At 39.2% G+C, this 18,518-nt stretch overlaps 1 protein-coding gene across 2 annotated transcripts in view; it reads left to right on the top strand.

Moving 5' to 3' along the window:
• Positions 1 to 11,503: 11,503 nt before the first annotated feature.
• Positions 11,504 to 18,518, top strand: part of HSPA4L (heat shock protein family A (Hsp70) member 4 like) — a 50,121-nt gene continuing 43,106 nt past the window's right edge. Inside the window, exons 1-2 of one of the 2 annotated variants that reach the window (XM_081811916.1) lie at positions 11,504 to 11,583; positions 12,794 to 12,991. In XM_081811916.1, coding sequence (XP_081668042.1) covers positions 12,885 to 12,991 — 107 coding nt within the window. In that variant the 5' untranslated portion in view covers positions 11,504 to 11,583; positions 12,794 to 12,884. Of the gene's footprint in view, positions 11,584 to 12,084; positions 12,158 to 12,793; positions 12,992 to 18,518 lie in introns of those variants that run through there. The other variant, XM_081811917.1, reaches the window with a different exon arrangement.

Here is an 18,518-nt window from a genome sequence, read left to right as displayed (position 1 = left end):
ATTCAGCTTTCATTTCTGCCCTTAGAGACTCTATGTTGCCATTAATTGATTTCTCCATTCTAGCCATTGTCTTCACAATTGCTAGCCTGAATTCCATCTCCGACATCTTGGTTATATCTGCATCCATTTGTAAATCTGCAGCACAAGTCATAATCTCTGAGTCTTTTCTATTTTGGGGGCTCCTCCTCCTAGTCATTCTGTTGATGGGTGTTTGAGGGAATGTGTAGAGTCCAAATTATTGACCAGAACCCAAGCGAGATGCACCTGTTTTCTTGGGACCTTAGGGTTGCTGGCCTCTTGTTTTCCCAGCCTGTCTTCTGTGGGAGGGGCCTGCCGCGCTGTTACTCAGGCAACCCTGTTTGGGCGGAGTTGCCCTGCCCCCCTGTGGCGAGGGATGGGCTCAGCGGGAATCAGTTTTGGGGGCTTTTGTTCTCTGGCGGCTTTCCCTGGCGGCTTTCTGCGTCTCTTCTGCGAGTCAGAGCAGAAGAGACCATTTCCAACCCTCTGCCTCAGAGCAGAGAGACCGCAGTCTGTTCTTCAGTGAGCTCTCCAGGCCACACCATGTCCGTTTCTGTCCGTGCTGCTATAAACTGCAGCATCCTGGGTTGTGCGCCCCTCCGCAGCGCTCCCAGTCCTGCCTCCAGTCGGGGCGCATCTCTGCCCTTTGTGCTTCTAAAACCGCCAGCCGCTCCCAGTTTGTGCCCACGTGACTCCGCTGCTCCGGGCTTCTGCCCCGGGGGCTGCCCTAGAGTCCTTTCCCTGCTGCTACCGGTCTGCGACTCTGTGCCCCGTCCACATCACGCGACGCTGTCGCTCACCGTCGGTGTAGGATCCCCACGGCCAGGCACCCTTCCGCTACCGTTTATCCTCCAATAATCTGCCCGCGGAATCATCGCTCCCCGCTTAGTACCTCAAAACCAACCGTCTGCGATATTGTTTGCAGAGATCCAGATCTTCTTACATCTCAGGCTGGTTTCGTGGGTGCTCAGAGTGGTCTGGTGGATATCCAGCTCAATTCCAGGGACCAGTTGAGATAAGGTCCCCTACTCCTCCGCCATCTTTCCCCCCTCCCGGGTTACAACAGTTTTTAGTCATGATTGGTAATTCTGTATCTGTTGAGATGATTTTCTGTATCTGTTGAGATAATTTCATTTTTCTATATCTGTTGAGATGATTTCATTTTTATTTTTTCATATGTTAATATATTACATTAATCTGTTTTCCAGAGCTAAACCAACCGTATATGTCTAGTATAAACCCAGCTTGGTCATTATATATTGTATTTTATATTTTTAGCTGGGTTTGATTTGCTAGTTTTTGTTCAGAAGTTTTGCATTGTTTCATTGACTTTGGTTTGTAATTTTTCCTTCCTGTATTGTCCTAGTCTAATTTTGGTATCAAGGTTATGCCAACCTTATAAAATATATGGGGGAGTCTTCCACTTTTTCTCTTCTCTAGAATAACTTCTGTAAGATTGGAATTAAATGTTCATTGAATATTTAGTAGGGATCACATATAAAGCCTTCTGGACCCATAGTTTAAGAGGATTTTCAACAACTGATTAGATTACTTTAGTGAATTTCATATATTACTCTAATGTTTTATTTTTTATTCTGTTGGTAAATTATACTTTTTTAGGAATTTGTCCATTTCTTCTGAGTTTTCAAAATAGGTTTCATGAAGTTGCTTGTACTATTATCTTGCTTTTTCTTAATCTCTGGATCATCAGCAGTGATGATACCTTTGATGTTTCTAATAGTTTTGGAGACTTTTCTCGTTTTTCCTCAATGTTTCTAGAAATTTGTCAGTAAACTGTATTTCAAATAACTAACTTTGACTTTGTATGCTTTCTGTTGTATTTATTTCCTATTTCCTTAATTCCATAATTTCTGCTGGCTACTTTCTTATTTCAACTTTCTTTAGGTTTAAAAATGTTTAGGTTGCTTATTAATTTTCAGCTTTTCCTTTCTAATATATATTTTTTTTATTTATTTGAGAGAGAGAGACAGAGAGAGAGCATGAGAGGGGGGAGGGTCGGGAGGGTCAGAGGGAGAAGCAGACTCCCTGCCGAGCAGGGAGCCCGATGCGGGACTCGATCCAGGGACTCCAGGATCATGACCTGAGCCGAAGGCAGTCGCTCAACCAGCTGAGCCACTCAGGCGCCCCCCTTTCTAATATTTCAAAGTCATTAATTTCCTTATAAGTTACCACTCACGCTGCATCTTACAAATTTAGTTAAGGAGTTTCATGGTTATTATTAGGTTTTAAATATCTTCTAAGATGTGTTTTTCTTAGTATTCAAACAGTTGATAGTTTTCTAGTTGTCTTTTTTGTTGTCAGTTTCTCACTTAATTGCAATGTAGTGAGAGGGTAAATCATAGTATGTGATGACCATCTTTTGAAATTTGTTAAGCCTAATATATAATCAGTTTTCAAGTGGGCCAGAGAAGTATGAGTATTCTCCAACCACTGGGTGCAATATTCAATATATGCCTATTAATGCAACATACTTATTCAACAGAGTATTAATTTTATCTGTCCTTAGTGCTGAAAAAAATCTATCTTAAGATGAAAGATATTAAAATAATGGCAAACTATTTGTCTTCCCTTGTATAGAGTGGTGAGGCTGAACGGCAATATAAAGGAACTTTAGACTGCTTTGTGAAGATATACCAACATGAGGGAATCAATGCATTTTTTCGTGGTGCCTTCTCCAATATCCTTCGTGGTACAGGGGGTGCTTTGGTGTTGGTACTATATGATAAAATTAAAGAATTCCTGAATATTGATATTGGACGTAGTTCATCAGGAGATTAAGAAATACATGTATTTAACTTGTTAAACATACAAATTATATAGCTGCCATTTATATACAATTTGATAGAGTGTTATTACTGTCAATATTTTTTAGAATCTTAATTCTGCAATAAAGCATATGCTTTTTCAAGGATTTTAAATACTAAAAATCAGATAAATGTGGGTTTCCTTCCTACTTAGACTCAAACTTTAATGAGACATTTGACTTATAAGTAGTATGTGTTATTTCTATTAGTTTAAAATCTTTTTCTTTTGTGATGAAAAATTAAAATGTATAATACTAAAATCTAAGAAATGAAAGCATATTCTTTTTAAATGCTCTTCTCTTAATATAACTGTCTTCTCATCTTTTAAAATCATATGATATGACAAATATTTCTTAAAAGCTTATCAGGAGATGGCATCATATTTATCGGCAGAAGTAAACTTTCTTCTACAACATCTCTATTAAGACAGCTCAGGTATTACTATGTATAGTTTATTTTATCATATACCTGTTATAAGCACAGATTCTAGATCTGTTCATAAAAAATTGATGACTTTATGACACTATAAACATGTAGATGGAAAAGAAAAGATATAAAATGGTGTGTCTGCTTTTATCTTTAAAATAAAATTTGGCTAATGTGAATATATCTTGGAACAAAAAATATACCTTTGAGAATTAGTTTGTGTCTCTGTATTGATAATAAAGCTTAAAACTGTTATATATGAGTTTTTTTTCCTTGATTCTAACTTCATTAATAAGCAGAGAGTAACAAATTTTTTGTCAGAATTTGGAACTGACTTAAAGACAGAAAACAGGGTTTCCAAGGTTTTATACAAGAGTCTGTCTTGTTTTTCAGAAATGTTGTAGAAGATAGTACATTTGAAATCCCCAAGATTTTAACATTTTAGCAAGTAAAGGAATGTTAAGCTAGAGGGGATAAACTATAGAGAGATTGTGGAGGCTGTGAATGTGCAGAAATAGAGTAGGTGAACTTCCTGGTGCACAGCGGCAAAAGTATAAGTATACATCTGTTTTGGTGAATTTTACATTGTTTTCTCACGGCAAGGTTTGCTAGGGAAAAAAAAAAAACAAAGACAAAAGAGCAACAACAAAATAATAATATATATCCAATAATTATAATGTGGTATGAAAATATCTGATTTCTATTGGTGGGAAAAAATCACATACTATTAATACTACTGTGATTTGTGGGGTGCCTGGGTGGCTCAGTAGGTTAAGTGTCCAACTCTTGATTTTGGCTCAGGTCATGATCTCATGGTTGTGGGATGGACCCAGCGTCAGGCTTCACACTCAGAGTTTGCTTGAGCTTCTCTCTCTATGCCCCTCCCTCCACTCACACTGTGTGTGTGTTTGTGTGTGTGTCTCTCTCTCAAAATAAATAAATAAAATCATTTAAAAAATACTACTGTGATTTGTGTCTATATTCATAATTGAAAGAAATGTTAAATTTTAGTTAAAGGTTAGTTCAAGACAACGCCCCTTAATTCTGTCTATGGATCCCTTAGGGACATGGGGACCCCCTGGGTAAAGAACCCTTGTCCTAGAACATTGTACTCATTTGCATAGTCAAAGTTGGGTCTCTGGCTAATCTGTGTTCCCACTGACAGGAAAAGGGAAAAATAAATCACAGCAGGTGGAAGGGATTTTAACCAGGCAAGGTGGAAGTTGCACATGTTGAATATACACATTGGTGAGACTTTAGTCACATGGCCATACTTAGTTATAAAGAGGATGGGAAATATAGTCTGCCTTTGAGCAGCCATGTGTACAAGACAAAATAATAGATTTTGAAAGACAGCTAGTAGTCTGCCACAGTCTCCTCTAAGTGACACTTTTGTATCCATTCTCACCTTGCTCTAATCAATTCTTAACACTGCCACCAAAGTATTTTTTAAACTCTCAATCTGATCATGTCAGTCTCCATCTATTTCAGTGTTCTAAATATAGTAGTACTGCCTGACTTGTAGGTCATCAGGATTGGGCAAGTTTGAGGGGCAGTTTTTGCAAGTAATTTAGGAGTCCATATGCCAATTAAAAATGAAAATTGAATTTTAAAGTAGGATTTTACGTATATGTAGCAATTTTGTTCATATATGTACAAGCTTTAGGGGATTAGCAAAATACAGGATTGTATTGAAATGTTCTTGAACTCATGGTAGTACATGGACATCCTATTTCAATAAAAGCTTAAAAGAAGTTACTTGGGGGCGCCTGGGTGGCTCAGTTGTTAAGCGTCTGCCTTTGGCTCAGGTCATGGTCCCAGGGTCCTGGGATTGAGCCCCACACCAGGCTCCCTGCTCGGCGGGAAGCCTGCTTCTCCCTCTCCCACTCCCCCTGCTTGTGTTCCCTCTCTCACTGTGTCTCTCTCTGTCAAATAAAATCTTTTAAAAAAAAAAAAAGTTACTTTGGGAGGCATAGTTTTTTGTACATTAAAAATATGTCTTCATTCTTGAAAAGGTAAATGGCTAGCCTGCAGGATAAATGAAAGACTTCTTATTCTTACTGTGTGTGTTCTAGCTCTAGACTTCAGCTGTACATCATATCTGTCCTTCTAGGCATTGTAGGCTTACCAGTAACTTCTGATCTCCCAAATACAATATGCTTTTTGATGCCATTGGACCTTCTTTTTCAGTGTCATTTATCTTTTCTGTACTTTTTTTCTTTCTACCCATTAGCTCCTTCCTTTTCATTATCTACCTTGAAAGTTATTCATTTTTTAAAGCATAATTCTCAAGTTGCCTCCTCTGAGCTCTTCCTGCCTCATAGGATCCCTCCCTTCAGACAGGTGTCCCATTTCTAGCCCTTCAAACACAGAAGCTTCTAGACTTCAATGCAAATCTCTACCATACCATTTATTATTAGGGTGAATTTTCTAGTTATTTCACAACTATTGTATACTCTTTAGTTCAACGCCTTGACTAATTTTGAAGTATACAAAAACGTACATTCCATGCCCTCATAATCTTGCAAAGGTTATAATCTAGTAAAACGTACAAAACAGATAACTGGTGGAGAACAGAATGTGAAAAATATCATAAGAAAGAAAGGTACAAAGTGGTAGCAAAGGCAAGAAACAAAGTCAACTTGAGGCAATGTTGGGAGGCCTCATGATACCTTCAAACAATATTGAAGATTTTAATAAGCATGTAAAATTTGAGCTATATCCCAGAGAAAGACAGTGGCACAAGAACTCGGTGGAGAAACTTGTCATATTTGAACAACAGTAAGTGGTCAAGCTGGCTAGGATAAAACAGTTGATGTAGAAAAGTGGTAGGAAATAGAGTTGGAAAAGTAAATTGTGGGTCAAACTGTGAAAGGCTTTGAATGCCAGAGTGAAGAATTTACACAGTGAAGAACCATCACTAATTTGTTGAACAGGTGAATAACAAAGTCAAAGCAAAGCTTTAAGAAGACAGCTTGGCACTGTTAATAGGGAAAAGACAATGTAGAGAGACCAGGAAGCAAATTACAGCAATAATCCAGTGGAAGTAGAGATTCTGGATCAAATATTTACTGCAAGTATATAAGCTAAATATCTGGCAATATGGCAGATTGAATTTACACATACCCTTCCCCACAAACATAATGAACATATTGGATAAAATATATCCAAAAGGGTTTTGGTTTTTTTTTTTTAGTAAAAAGGGAAATACCAGATGTCTGCAACAAAGATTCTCAAGGCTAGGAACATTGCTGGGAGCTAATAATGTATAGCATCTCAGAGGATTCAGAAACATATACAGACCTTAAGGGTGCTTTCAACACCCACATGGAGATAGGAATTATGAGCTTGGGCCCTGGTAAGGTAAGGGGACTGAAACTGAACACATCATGTGTACTGAAAGCTTGGAAGGAGTGTTTTTTCTTTTTTTTTTGAAGAGTTAAGCATACGGCTATTCCCATATGCTTTCTTTTTTGTTTCAATTTTTAAATTCTAGTTAAAATATAGTGTAATATTAGTTTCAAGAATAGGATTTAGGGATTCATCACTTATATATAACACCCAGTTCTTATCACAAGTGCCCTCTTTAATACCCACCACCCATTTAACCCATCCACCTGCCCACCTCCCCTCCAGCAATCCTGTTTGTTCTCTATATTTAAAGAGTCTTTTTTATGGTTTGCCTCTCTGTTTTTCCCCCCTGTGTTCATCTGTTTTGTTTCTTAAATTCCACATATGAGTGAGAGAGTCCTATTTTTAAGAAGAGAGACTAGGAAAAGAGGCACCAAACCATAGTAGACAAGAGGATTGACAACCATCTCAAAGCAGTGAGTAGGAAAAAAGTCATCTCTGAGAAATCAAAACACCTAGGCTTGTGCCAGAACAAAGTACAGTTGACCCCTGAACAAACATGGGAGCTAGTGGTGCCAACCCCCTGCATAGTCGAAAATCCATGTATAATTTTTGATTTCCCAAAAACTTAATAGCTTACTGTTGACTAGAATCCTTACCGATAACATAAACAACACATATTTTTCATGTTATATGCTGTATTCTTACAATAAAGCTAGAGAAAAGAAATCTTACTGAGAAAACCATAAGGAAGAGTATATTTATAGTACTGTACTGTAGTTAACCAAAAAAAAAAATCCAGATATAAGTGGACCTGTGCAGTTCAAATCCATGTTGTTCAAGGGTCAACTGTATATATACATAAACACTATATGTATGGTATGTGAACTCCAAACTGAAAAATTAAAACTGTTCTAGGACCAGTGAGACTCCTCAGGGTTCTGACAAATATAAAACATCTCTGGGACACTTCTATGACCCAGGGTACACAAAGATCCCACAGTAAAAGTAGCCTTAGTGAAGATGAATTTACGGTCAAAATATTTAAATTTTATGAGGAAGTAAAGTATGTTGTGGCAGAGTTGGTAGATAATCAGAATTAGCCCTCAAGAACTAAAAATGTGATAAAAATACTCTAAAAGATAACTATAAAATTAGAATGTTTAAAATGATTAATAGATTTTTTAAAGGAGAAATAATGAAAACAGTATGAAAGAACAGACAAGTTTGAAAATGAACATCTAAAATTGGTAGAGTGCTGGGGCGCCTGGGTGGCTCAGTCATTAAGCATCTGCCTTCAGCTCAGGTCATGATCCCAGCGTCCTGGGATCGAGCCCTACATCGGGCTCCCTGCTCTGCTGGAGGCCAGCTTCTCCCTCTCCCACTCCCCCTACTTGTGTTCCCTCTCTCACTGTGTCTCTCTCTGTCAAATGAATAAATAAAATCTTAAAAAAATAAAATTGGTAGAGTGCTTGAGATTAAAAACATGACAAAAAGAGGCTAAGAGTCATAGAGGTTAGAATAAAGAGGGGCGCCTGGGTGGCTCAGTTGGTTGCGCGACTGCCTTCGGCTCGGGTCATGATCCTGGAGTCCCGGGATCGAGTCCCGCATCGGGCTCCCTGCTCAGCAGGGAGTCTGCTTCTCCCTCTGACCCTCCCCCGTCTCATGCTCTCTCTCTCTATCTCATTCTCTCTCTCAAATAAATAAATAAAAAATCTTAAAAAAAAAAAAAAGAATAAAGAGATCTACACATTCTAATAGGAGATCCAAAAGAAACTGGAAAGAAGGGGTGAGAAGCGATAATCAAGGGAATGTCTGAGACTACTCCAGAACCAAAAGAACACACACACACACAAAAACCCAAAACCATTCATCGTCAGGTTAACAAAAGTCTCTGAATAAATTTTTAGAAATCCACACCTAGACACATCATGATTAAGCTACCAATATCAAAGGAAAAAAAAAAAAAAAGACAAACTCATGACTTTTAAAGGAACAGTATTTAGTAATGGATGCCCAAAGATAAGGGAAGGTAACTCTCAAGAATTCTACACACAGCTAAATTATTAATCAAAAATTAAGGTAAGAAAAAATTTTTCAGAGAACAAAAAACCAGTTCACCATTCAGAGACCTTTATTTAAAGAATTACTACGGGGCACCTGGATGGCTCAACTGGTTGGGAGTCTGCCTTCAGCTTGGGTCATGATCCCGGAGTCCCGGGATCAAGCCCCACAAGGGGCACCCTGCTCAGCGGGGAGCCTGCTTCTCCCTCTCCCTGTGCTCTCTCTCACTCACTCTCTCTCTCAAATAAGTAAAATCTAAAAAAAGAAAAAATTACTGAAAGAAAACTGAACCCAGAAGGAAGGAGTGGGATGAAATAAGCAACAAACAAATTGGTAAACCTAAATAAGCACTGGCTAAAAGACTTTTTGGTGGGGAAAGTGATGTAACTTGGTGAATTTGGGAATAATTTAGCCTTGGTCTCACTTATCTTGGGAGCCTACACACATTCTGGTCCATTCTTTCTTGGATTTTTACAGGGACAGGCCTCAATGTGGAACTAGGTGTTTTTTATAACTAGATAGATAAGTCTGCTTAATTCTGGGGTGTGATAATTCCAAGCCTATAAGACACATGCATTTCTATAATACCAGTTTTATCAGTAATAATGCTGATATTTTTATCTCCATTGCCTACTCTTCTCAGTTGTTCAAAAATTGAGATAGAGATTCAGCTAAAATGGTATCTAGAAGGAAATTTGTAGCTACAAATATACGTATTAGAAAACAAGAAAGACTGAAAACTAATGATCTAAGTGTTAAACTCAGGAGATTAGGAGAAGAACAAAGTAAACATAAAAATATAGAAGGAAATAATAAAGAGCAGATGAAATAGAAAACAAAGATGTAATAAAGAAGGCAAGAAAACCAAAAGCTGGTTCTTCTAACAAAGCAGTAGTAATAAGAACCAAGAACAAAAAGATTAAAATAATACTAAGAATGAAAAAGTGGATATATAACTACAGAAGAGAGTTTCAAAACTCACAAGTGAATAATCAACTTTATGCCTACACATGTGAAAACTTAGATGGAATGGTAAATTGTCAATAAAAATATAAATCAATATTGATTCAAGAAATAATAGAAAACATAGAATATAACCACTAACGAAACTTAACCAGTGGTCATCAATCTCCTAAATTCCAGGTCAAGATGTTTACAGACTTATTTTACCAAAACTTTGTCAAAGAAAAGAAAAAAGAGAGGAAACCTCACATTCTATGAGGCCAGTATAATCCTGATATCAACAAGATGAGTAAAGAAAGGAAAATTTAATCTTACATATAAATGCAAACATTCTAAATAAAATAATCACAAGCCAAATCCAATATATCTAAAAATAATCAGAATGTCATGGCCTCACTAGCTTATCCCAGGAACACAAAGATATTAGAAAAATCTATTAATATTCACCTCATTAATAGATTAAGGGAGAAGAAAAAGGTCATACCAATAGATAAATAACATTTGTTAAGTTCAAAATGTCCACTTACGAGAAAAATTTAGCAAACTAGGAAAAGAGGATAATTTTAGTTTCTTACATCATAAACACAAGTATTTAACGTTAGGCACAAGACAAAGATGCTCATCATTTTTTTTTTTTTTTCAAAGATTTTATTTATTTATTTGCGAGAGAGAATGAGATAGAGAGCATGAGAGGGGGGAGGGTCAGAGAGAGAGGCAGACTCCCTGCTGAGCAGGGAGCCCGATGCGGGACTCGATCCCGGGACTCCAGGATCATGACCTGAGCCGAAGGCAGTCGCTTAACCAACTGAGCCACCCAGGCGCCCCCAAAGATGCTCATCATTACTGCTCATATTCAACATCAGAGAGTTTAGGCAACAAAAAACGAGAAGTAGAAGGATTAAAAATGAAGAAAAATTAGTTATTTCTCAGACCATATTGTTCTATACACAGAAAATTCAAGAAACTCTACAAATACTAGAATTTATGAGAGTACAGCACAGTTGCTGTATACATGGATCAATGTAAATAAATCAATATAATTCCTATATTCTAGCAACAGGCATTTTTTAAAGCATATTCAACTCAAGTCTATGTGACCCCACAGCTTGTCATGCTTTTAGCCACTAGATTCTATGATTTCCTCCCCGTAATTATGTAAAGAATGTGGTGGTAACCCCTTGCTCCTGACCTCAACTGTTTCTTTTTACTCTAATAGTTTAAGTGTTCTTCAATGGAAGAATCATTCTCACACCTTCAAATTTTAGACAGAAAGCATGGATAAATAAATGGTCCTAGGAGAGTTTCAGGATAATTCTGGAAAAAAATCTAGATGGTGGCAGGCTCAAAAGGATGATGGCTAAAGAGGCACCTGAGGAGGAAAGCTGGAGGCCATGAGATGCCCAGTAGGATTGGGGGCCCAGGGTTCTGCTGGGGGTGGCAGTACCCAATCCCTGCTCTGCTCACGCACTGCCTGTTGGGAGACCCCTCCACCCAGTCTAGCCACATCCAAGAGGACCACAGGGTCTGCCAGGAGCTACCCGGCTTCCTGTGTGCTCCTGACATGGGAGAGAGATGGGATTCTTTAATATAGAAATGCTGGAGTCAAAACACCACCATACCTTCCAGTTTCCTTAGTATTACCCTTGAAAATGGACTTCATGTTACTCATAGCAACAGCAGCAGGGGCTGTAGTCACACTTGCTGCTGCAGCTGTTGCAGCATTGATAGTAGTAAAAAGTCTAAGTTCTCTTAAGAAGAGAGCAAGTAGGGACAATGAGAGGAGTAAAAAAATCTATTTCAAGACGGAAACAAATAGGAAACAGGAAACACACAAACAATTGGGTAAGAAGAAACAGGAAACACAAGAAGAATTGGGAGAGAAGGAACAGGAATCCCATGAAGAAGTGAACGAGGAGAAACAAGACAGCCAAATTTTGTAAGTGTAAATTATAATTTGCTTCAATTTCCGCTAGACAACAGATGACGATCAAATGAAGGCAGACAACTGGACCACACTAGGCTCCTTTTCTGCGCATCAAAGGGCACAGTCTGGAAGCAATGCACTGGCTTGCCTGGTGTCATAGTGACAGAAAGACTTAAGATCAGTTTTATGTAAAACTGGTTTTCAGAGGTAAGGGTTAGTGGAGGAGACTGCATCTTTATAACGGTGTAAAGGAAGTTACATGAAGGGAAAGTTGTCAGTGTGCTCTTGTTTCCTGGCAGAAGTTTGTTTTTTGGCATTTCAGGCCCTGGTAAGGAAAAACAAAACCCTTAAATTTGTTCCGTTGGCTTTCACACAAGACTGCCGCGAGCGCAATGAAAAGGATTCCTTTCCCCGGGAGCGGCGGCGCCCCTGCAGGCAGGCGAGGCTGCCGCCATGCGGCACAATGGGCGCCACCTCACAGAGCCGGGCGCGGCGGGCGCAGCGGGCGGGCGGCAGGACCGCTCGGTCAGACTGCGAGCGCTCCGGCTGGCGGCACATGGGCCCCTCGGGGCGGCGAGGCTGGCGGGTGGGTACTCTGGCTGCGGGTGGCCCTTCGTCGGGAAAGAGTGAGGAGTGGACGCAGGGCCTGCGCGTCCCACTTCGGGCAAGCCTCGGCAGTATCCAGCCGCTGTGATAGGCGTGCCTCTCGTTGCCACAAACAACCCAAAAGGGATGCTTCAAAACACGTTGGCTAAGCGCGGGGCCGGCCGGCTGCCTCTCACCTAACCCACTCGCAGTTCTCCCAGCTGCCGCGCGATGGCGAGCAAACTACCTTCGCTTTGCGTCCTCCCCTCCCTGATCCTCCCCGCTCCGCCTTCTCCCTCCCACCCTCAGTTGGCTCAGCCGCCTCCATTTTCCAGATCTTTCTCGAACCCTCAGCTTCTCGGGCAGCCGTTGCCCGAGTACTGACGGAAGGGGCCGAAGTGGAGGCGTGGAGCAGCCTCGGGCGTAGAGCGGCAGCTCGCGCACCTCCCCGGCGGCCGAGCGCGCAGGCGCAGACCTCTGTAACTGCCGGTTGGAGGCGGTCGAACCGCAGTGGCGAGAGACCGAGGCGGCGGAGCCAGCGGTGCTGGAGGCCTCTGTTTCCTCCTCTGGTCCCGGACGCGCTGCCCTAGATTTAATGCGTAGCGACTTCGGGTCATCTCTCCTTTGCTTCTCGTAGGAGTCACAGTTATTCGAGCAACAGCTCAGAAAAGGACGCGGTTCCCGCACAGAAGGCTTCAGCACCAGCACCCCGACCATTGGGCGGCGGGATGTCTGTGGTTGGCATTGACCTCGGCTTTCTCAACTGCTACATCGCTGTAGCAAGGAGTGGCGGCATCGAGACCATCGCCAATGAGTACAGCGACAGGTGTACCCCGTAAGTGTCTTGGCTCGATCATAACCCCGACCCTAACAAACGTTTTCTGCCGACCCTGCGTTGGTCCTGCTGGCTGGTTTCTTCTGCGCGCCGAACCTTGTGATGACAGGTGCAGCCCATCAACTGCAATCTCTGGAGACCGCTGGTTGGCGGGCCCAGGTGGGAGTCGGACTTCGTCTCACTGCAAAGCTGCTTTTCCTTAAGGGACGAGGGACTTCACTCTAATAGTTGGCGCATCTCCTTTCTGTACCCACTCACGCCCACATCACCACCCCGGCCTCTGTTCCCCAGCGGGCCTGCTTTAGTTTTCGGGGGGTGGTGCAGAACCACCTCGATATCCCGAACAGATCTCTGAAAAGATGTCTGGTTACCTCTAGCAGGGCTTGCGTGGGATTATCGGCCGCGGGCGGGTATCTCCCATTAGCTGAGTAAAGAATTCTTCTTTCTGCCCTTCCTTCTTTCCCCCATCTCTGAGTGAGAGCTTTTCAGAAAAGTGAGAGATGAAAGCTTAGACTGCACACACCAGAAGATGAGTTGCAGGTTCATCTGGCCCAGAAAGCCTTTTTTTTTTTTTTGATAAGTTGTTGAGGTGTTCGAGGTTTTACCCCAGTGCCCTTGAAAATTCGAGGTAATCGGACTGGTTTCTAGTGGCGTATATTAATGATGCATTAATAGGGAGGGAATCGGGGATGGGAGTTGTTGGCCTCCTGTATTGTATTGGTAATGTATGTCCATTAATGGAAAGCGGTGCAGCTAGAACCTATCAAAAGCGAATGTCTACAGAATGAATAGAAGAATCAGAGGCGGCTGTCCTGTATAAACAGGATTGTGGAATGATTCGTTTATGAACACTTAATGAAAGACTTAGGAGTGGCATTATGTCACGGAAACATGTTTCCACACGTTCCATTGTTTCTCTGGTCTGCGAAGTTTGTTGGCAAAGAATAATTAGACAAAGAATAATTAAAAGACAGGTCTATGAAAAACTAGGCTTTTATTGTCAGCTCCTGTTACTGGTAATTTTGTGAACAAACCAACTGTTCCTGTCTTACTTTCTGTGGAAAAGTAACTAAACATCTTGATTTGACGCTTTAAGATGACCCAAAATATAATTATATAAATATAGATTAATTTTAAGATCAGTGTTAAGCTAAGCCTTTAAATGATAAAATTACTATGATTTTATGAATATTTAAAAATATGTCGAGGAGATGTTGAAGAGTAGCCTACTTGAAGCAGTCTGTGCTTTGGTTTCTTTCAAAGAATATTCTGGAAGGTTTTATACCACGTTTTTCTAGATATATACATTATATTCTATTGAAATTTTTCATGTTTAAATTCTCAAATATGACCATAGATCAGTTAATCTTCATAGTACTGTTACAAGTTTTGCTTCCTTTTACGGCTTTTTCCAGCCTTTGTGCACAATGAGAGGCTGAAGCAGTAATTGGGAGCTGTTTTATGACTTTATGTCTGCAAGATCTTGTTTTAAGCCACAACAGATACGGGCTGCCAGAAAAGAACCAGTAATTCCATTGTCCTCTTTCAGCAGAGTAGAGGTTAATGAGGGCAGTCTCTGGCTTCAGGGACTTAGCCTCATGGAGAAAAAGTGAGGGGTATAGGATGGACATTCCCCTAATCCTTAAAGCCTTATCCTAAAAGATCAGAAACCAGAACTGTAAGACCGATACTACATTTACGGCTCAGAAGTCTTAGTAGTGCCATGACTCTTTAAAGAACCTGGCCAGACTTACAGAGAGTTCTTTAAAAATTAGGCTGCTTATTTTCATGTTCTAGAAGTCTCTTTACTACTATTCTTAGGCACATTGGCTAATTCTGCATGGCTGAGATTTAATATGATATTTCTGATCAGTGTGTAAGAGTCACTAATACCTAGATTTAATGAACCTAATCCAAACTAGAAAATTGCTAAGGTGGAAGTATTCTTAGCTTGCATCAGCAACTCTGCCCTTCTTTTCATGGCTGTGTACTGTTATTTACCTCAGGATCTTTTATTGTTACTGAACTAATACTTGACTGGAGTCTGTTCTTAACTCTATATTTACTCTGTGGAGCCTAAATTATTGAGTGAAAACTTAGCTTTTCCAGATCCCTGCACCTTTGTTTATTGAATACATATCTTGCAATAAGCATAACTATTAGAGAACCTGTAAATTTTCTAATACACCACAGTATTTAATGATATAGATAAACTACCTTTCAAAAACTTTTTTTCCCTGTTCCACTCACTGCCACTAAGGTAGTAAGACATAGGTATTTACAAATACATTGCAAAAGGACCTTGTGGAAAGGGGAAAGAAATGTTCCATTTAGTTGGTTTTGGCATTTATGCTTTTTAACATTTGTTTCATTCTTTAACATACTTGATTATGTATACATGGGAAGGTCCGGTGTATAAACCAAGGACAGTTTAATGGAAAAGATAATTGCTTAAATTTTGGCCTACAGTTAAGGGACCAAGAACAAGTAATTTAACTTAGTCTTCAGATTCCCCTTCTGTAAAGTTGGAGGGCTGTACTAGCTGCTCTTCTCTCATGGATAAATTGAAGAGGGAGAAGGAAATTAACATGCATAAGTTGAAGAGGAAAAAATTAATTTCAGAACATTTTCTTATTTAAAACAATTGTCACACAAATAGTACATGTTCATTGTAGAGATGTAGGCACATTAAAAAGTGAAAGTAAAAATTTAATTCCTCCACCCAGAAATAAAACTTCCAGATGGTTTTCTCTGTGTTTCAAGGATAGATTATACTTTATAGTCTGGTAACCTCTATGTAATACATGCTTCTCTATACCGTTAGTTTCAGTGTTTGTATAATCCTTTCTTTAATCCATCCCTTTTTGGACAGTGAGGTTGTTTATATTTTTTTTATAAGCCATACTGCAATAACTATCTTTGTAACTAAATGTTTGACCCTTATAATTTTTTCAAATAAATTCTTAGAATAACTGAGTATGCACATTTTTGGATAAGTTTGTATTGTTCAATTAAGCATAGATGTGGGGATTGGAATTTCCATCCCAGGCTTAATTATATCAAAGTGATTAGTTTCATACATGGGAAAAGAAAACTGTAGCCAAGGACCTTCATTCAATATTAGACGAAAGCATGTGATCAGCTAAAACATGCTGCTTTTGTTGATAATAATGATTGCTATGTGACAGGCATTGTGCTTCTATTGTTATACATATTACATCAATTCTTTGAGTTTGATAGTACTAGCTTTTTTCATAACCTTAAAGCATACTTAACTGTTTTGGCCAAGAACTTATAAGCAATGAAACTGATTGAGTTTCAGGCCTCTTTTACCCCCAGAACCTCAGTGTCCTTCCATTATCCATTGGCATAAGGATGGTATATCCATATTAGGTTAATGAGGATATAACAGTCAAAGGAACAAATTATCTGGCTGAGAAGCATCTTTGCTCTAGTATCAATAAATTCATCTGTTTCTGACTAGTTTCTAAGAACTACTGTTTTAAAATGGTTTTAAGTTATTTTAAGAACATGTAGAAGATATTATTTTGTTTGAAAAATTCATTAAAATGCGTACCAACACAAAATAGGTTGGTATATGGAGGAAAGCAATGTGGAAGACTGTAAACTACAAACTGCATATTTCTTGTGGGTAGAATTATGGAGAGTGTGCTTTTAATACATAGTCTGTAATGTTTTGAATTTTTCTGAACATATTTTACAATAAGTAAAACTGATTTTTTAAGCGAAAGTATTTCAAGAGATTTTTGTTAGGTGTATTTTATCAAAATTCTCTATGATCAGACTTAGTATTCAGTTCTCTGGTTTTCTGTCTTCCTTTTTCCCTATTTCTTTACCAGTGTATGAATAATCTGGAAATATGGGAATATATTATTTATACATTACTTTGAGAAGTCCTCTTCAGTGCACACAGGTAGAAATCACCACTTTGGGTTATTAAAAATAAACATTTTTATACATAGGAAATGCCAGACTCCAGAGGTTAATAGTAGCTATAGTTGGGAAGGAGAAGGACTTTTCTTGGTGATAGAGTTGGGGAGGTGAGGGGAGGCTTTTACATTTTATTTAAATATTCTTTGTACCATATGAATTGGCTTTGTGTATCTTACTCTGAGCTTATGTTAACTTTGATTTAAAATATTTTAAATACAAACGAGAAAGTAAATCTCCAACCCTTCCCAACCACCCAGTAAACTTTAATATGTATGTTTTTAGTTTTATGCAAGTGTATGTGTACATAATGGGATGTTTTTCTATTTGCTTTTTCACAAAAGTAGAATTACATGGTATGTATTTTGCAACTTTTTCTCAACATATATTGTGAACATCTCAAACTTGTGTGTATAGTGCTAATTTACCTCATTTTTAAATTTATTTATTTATTTATTTTTAAAGATCGTATTTATTTATTTGACAGAGAGAGACACAGCGAGAGAGGGAACACAAGCAGGGGGAGTGGGAGAGGGAGAAGCAGACTTCCTGCGGAGCAGGGAGCCCTATGCGGGGCTCCATCCCAGGACCCTGGGATCACGACCCGAGCCGAAGGCAGACGCTTAACGACTGAGCCACCCAGACACCCTAAATTTTTTATTTTTTTTAAGTTTTTAATTTCGGTTAACATACAGTGTAATATTAGTTTCAGATGTACAATTTAGTGATTCAACCTTCCATACAACACCCAGTGCTCATCACAACTGCATTCCTTAGTCCCCATCACCTATTTCACCCATCCCCCACCCACCTCCCCTCTGGTAACCATTAGTTCTTTATAGTTCAGAATCTGTTTCTTGGTTTGCCTCTCTCTTCTTTACCCTATGCTCACTTGTTTTGTTTCTTAAATTCCACGAGTGAAATCATATGGTACATGTCTTTCTCTGACTTATTTTGCTTAGCATAATACTCTCTAGATCCTTTGGGTAAATATCTTGTAGTGCAATTGCTGGATCATAGGGTAGTTCTATTTTTGGCTTTTTGAGGAGCCTCCATACTGTTTTTCAGAGTGGCTGCACCAGTTTGCATTCCCACCAACAGTGCAGGAGGGTTCCCCTTTCCACATCCTTGCCAACACTTGTTTCTTGTGTTGTTGATTCTACCATTTTGACCTAATTTACCTTGTTTATTTAAATGGGCTGTACAGTATTCCATTGATAGATGCACTACTATTAGTGGACGTTTCAAATTATTATTTTGCTATTGACAAAAATTCAATGAGTACCTTTTTTTTTTTTTTTTTTAATTGTGCTAAGTGGAGTGGAAAGGCAGATGGCTCACACATTAGCATGGCCAAAGCTAGGACTATAAAATCTTTCAATATGAATATTTTCTATGATAAAACAAAATGAATCTTTAGTTATTGCCTTGAATTTGTGGGTGAGAAATTCTGAAAAGTTTCTAGAAGGCAAGGAAGGATAAATACAAATTATATACTATCTATCGTGAGTTTAAGGTGTTTAACATGCTATGGTAGTCTTTCGTATGTGGTCACTACAATACAAATTAATCAGCA

This window comes from Leptonychotes weddellii, chromosome 2 (genome assembly GCF_054177405.1).
Source record: "Leptonychotes weddellii isolate Sample4059 chromosome 2, ASM5417740v2, whole genome shotgun sequence".
Taxonomy (NCBI): domain Eukaryota; kingdom Metazoa; phylum Chordata; class Mammalia; order Carnivora; family Phocidae; genus Leptonychotes; species Leptonychotes weddellii.
This window is presented reverse-complemented; position numbering and strand designations above follow the sequence as displayed.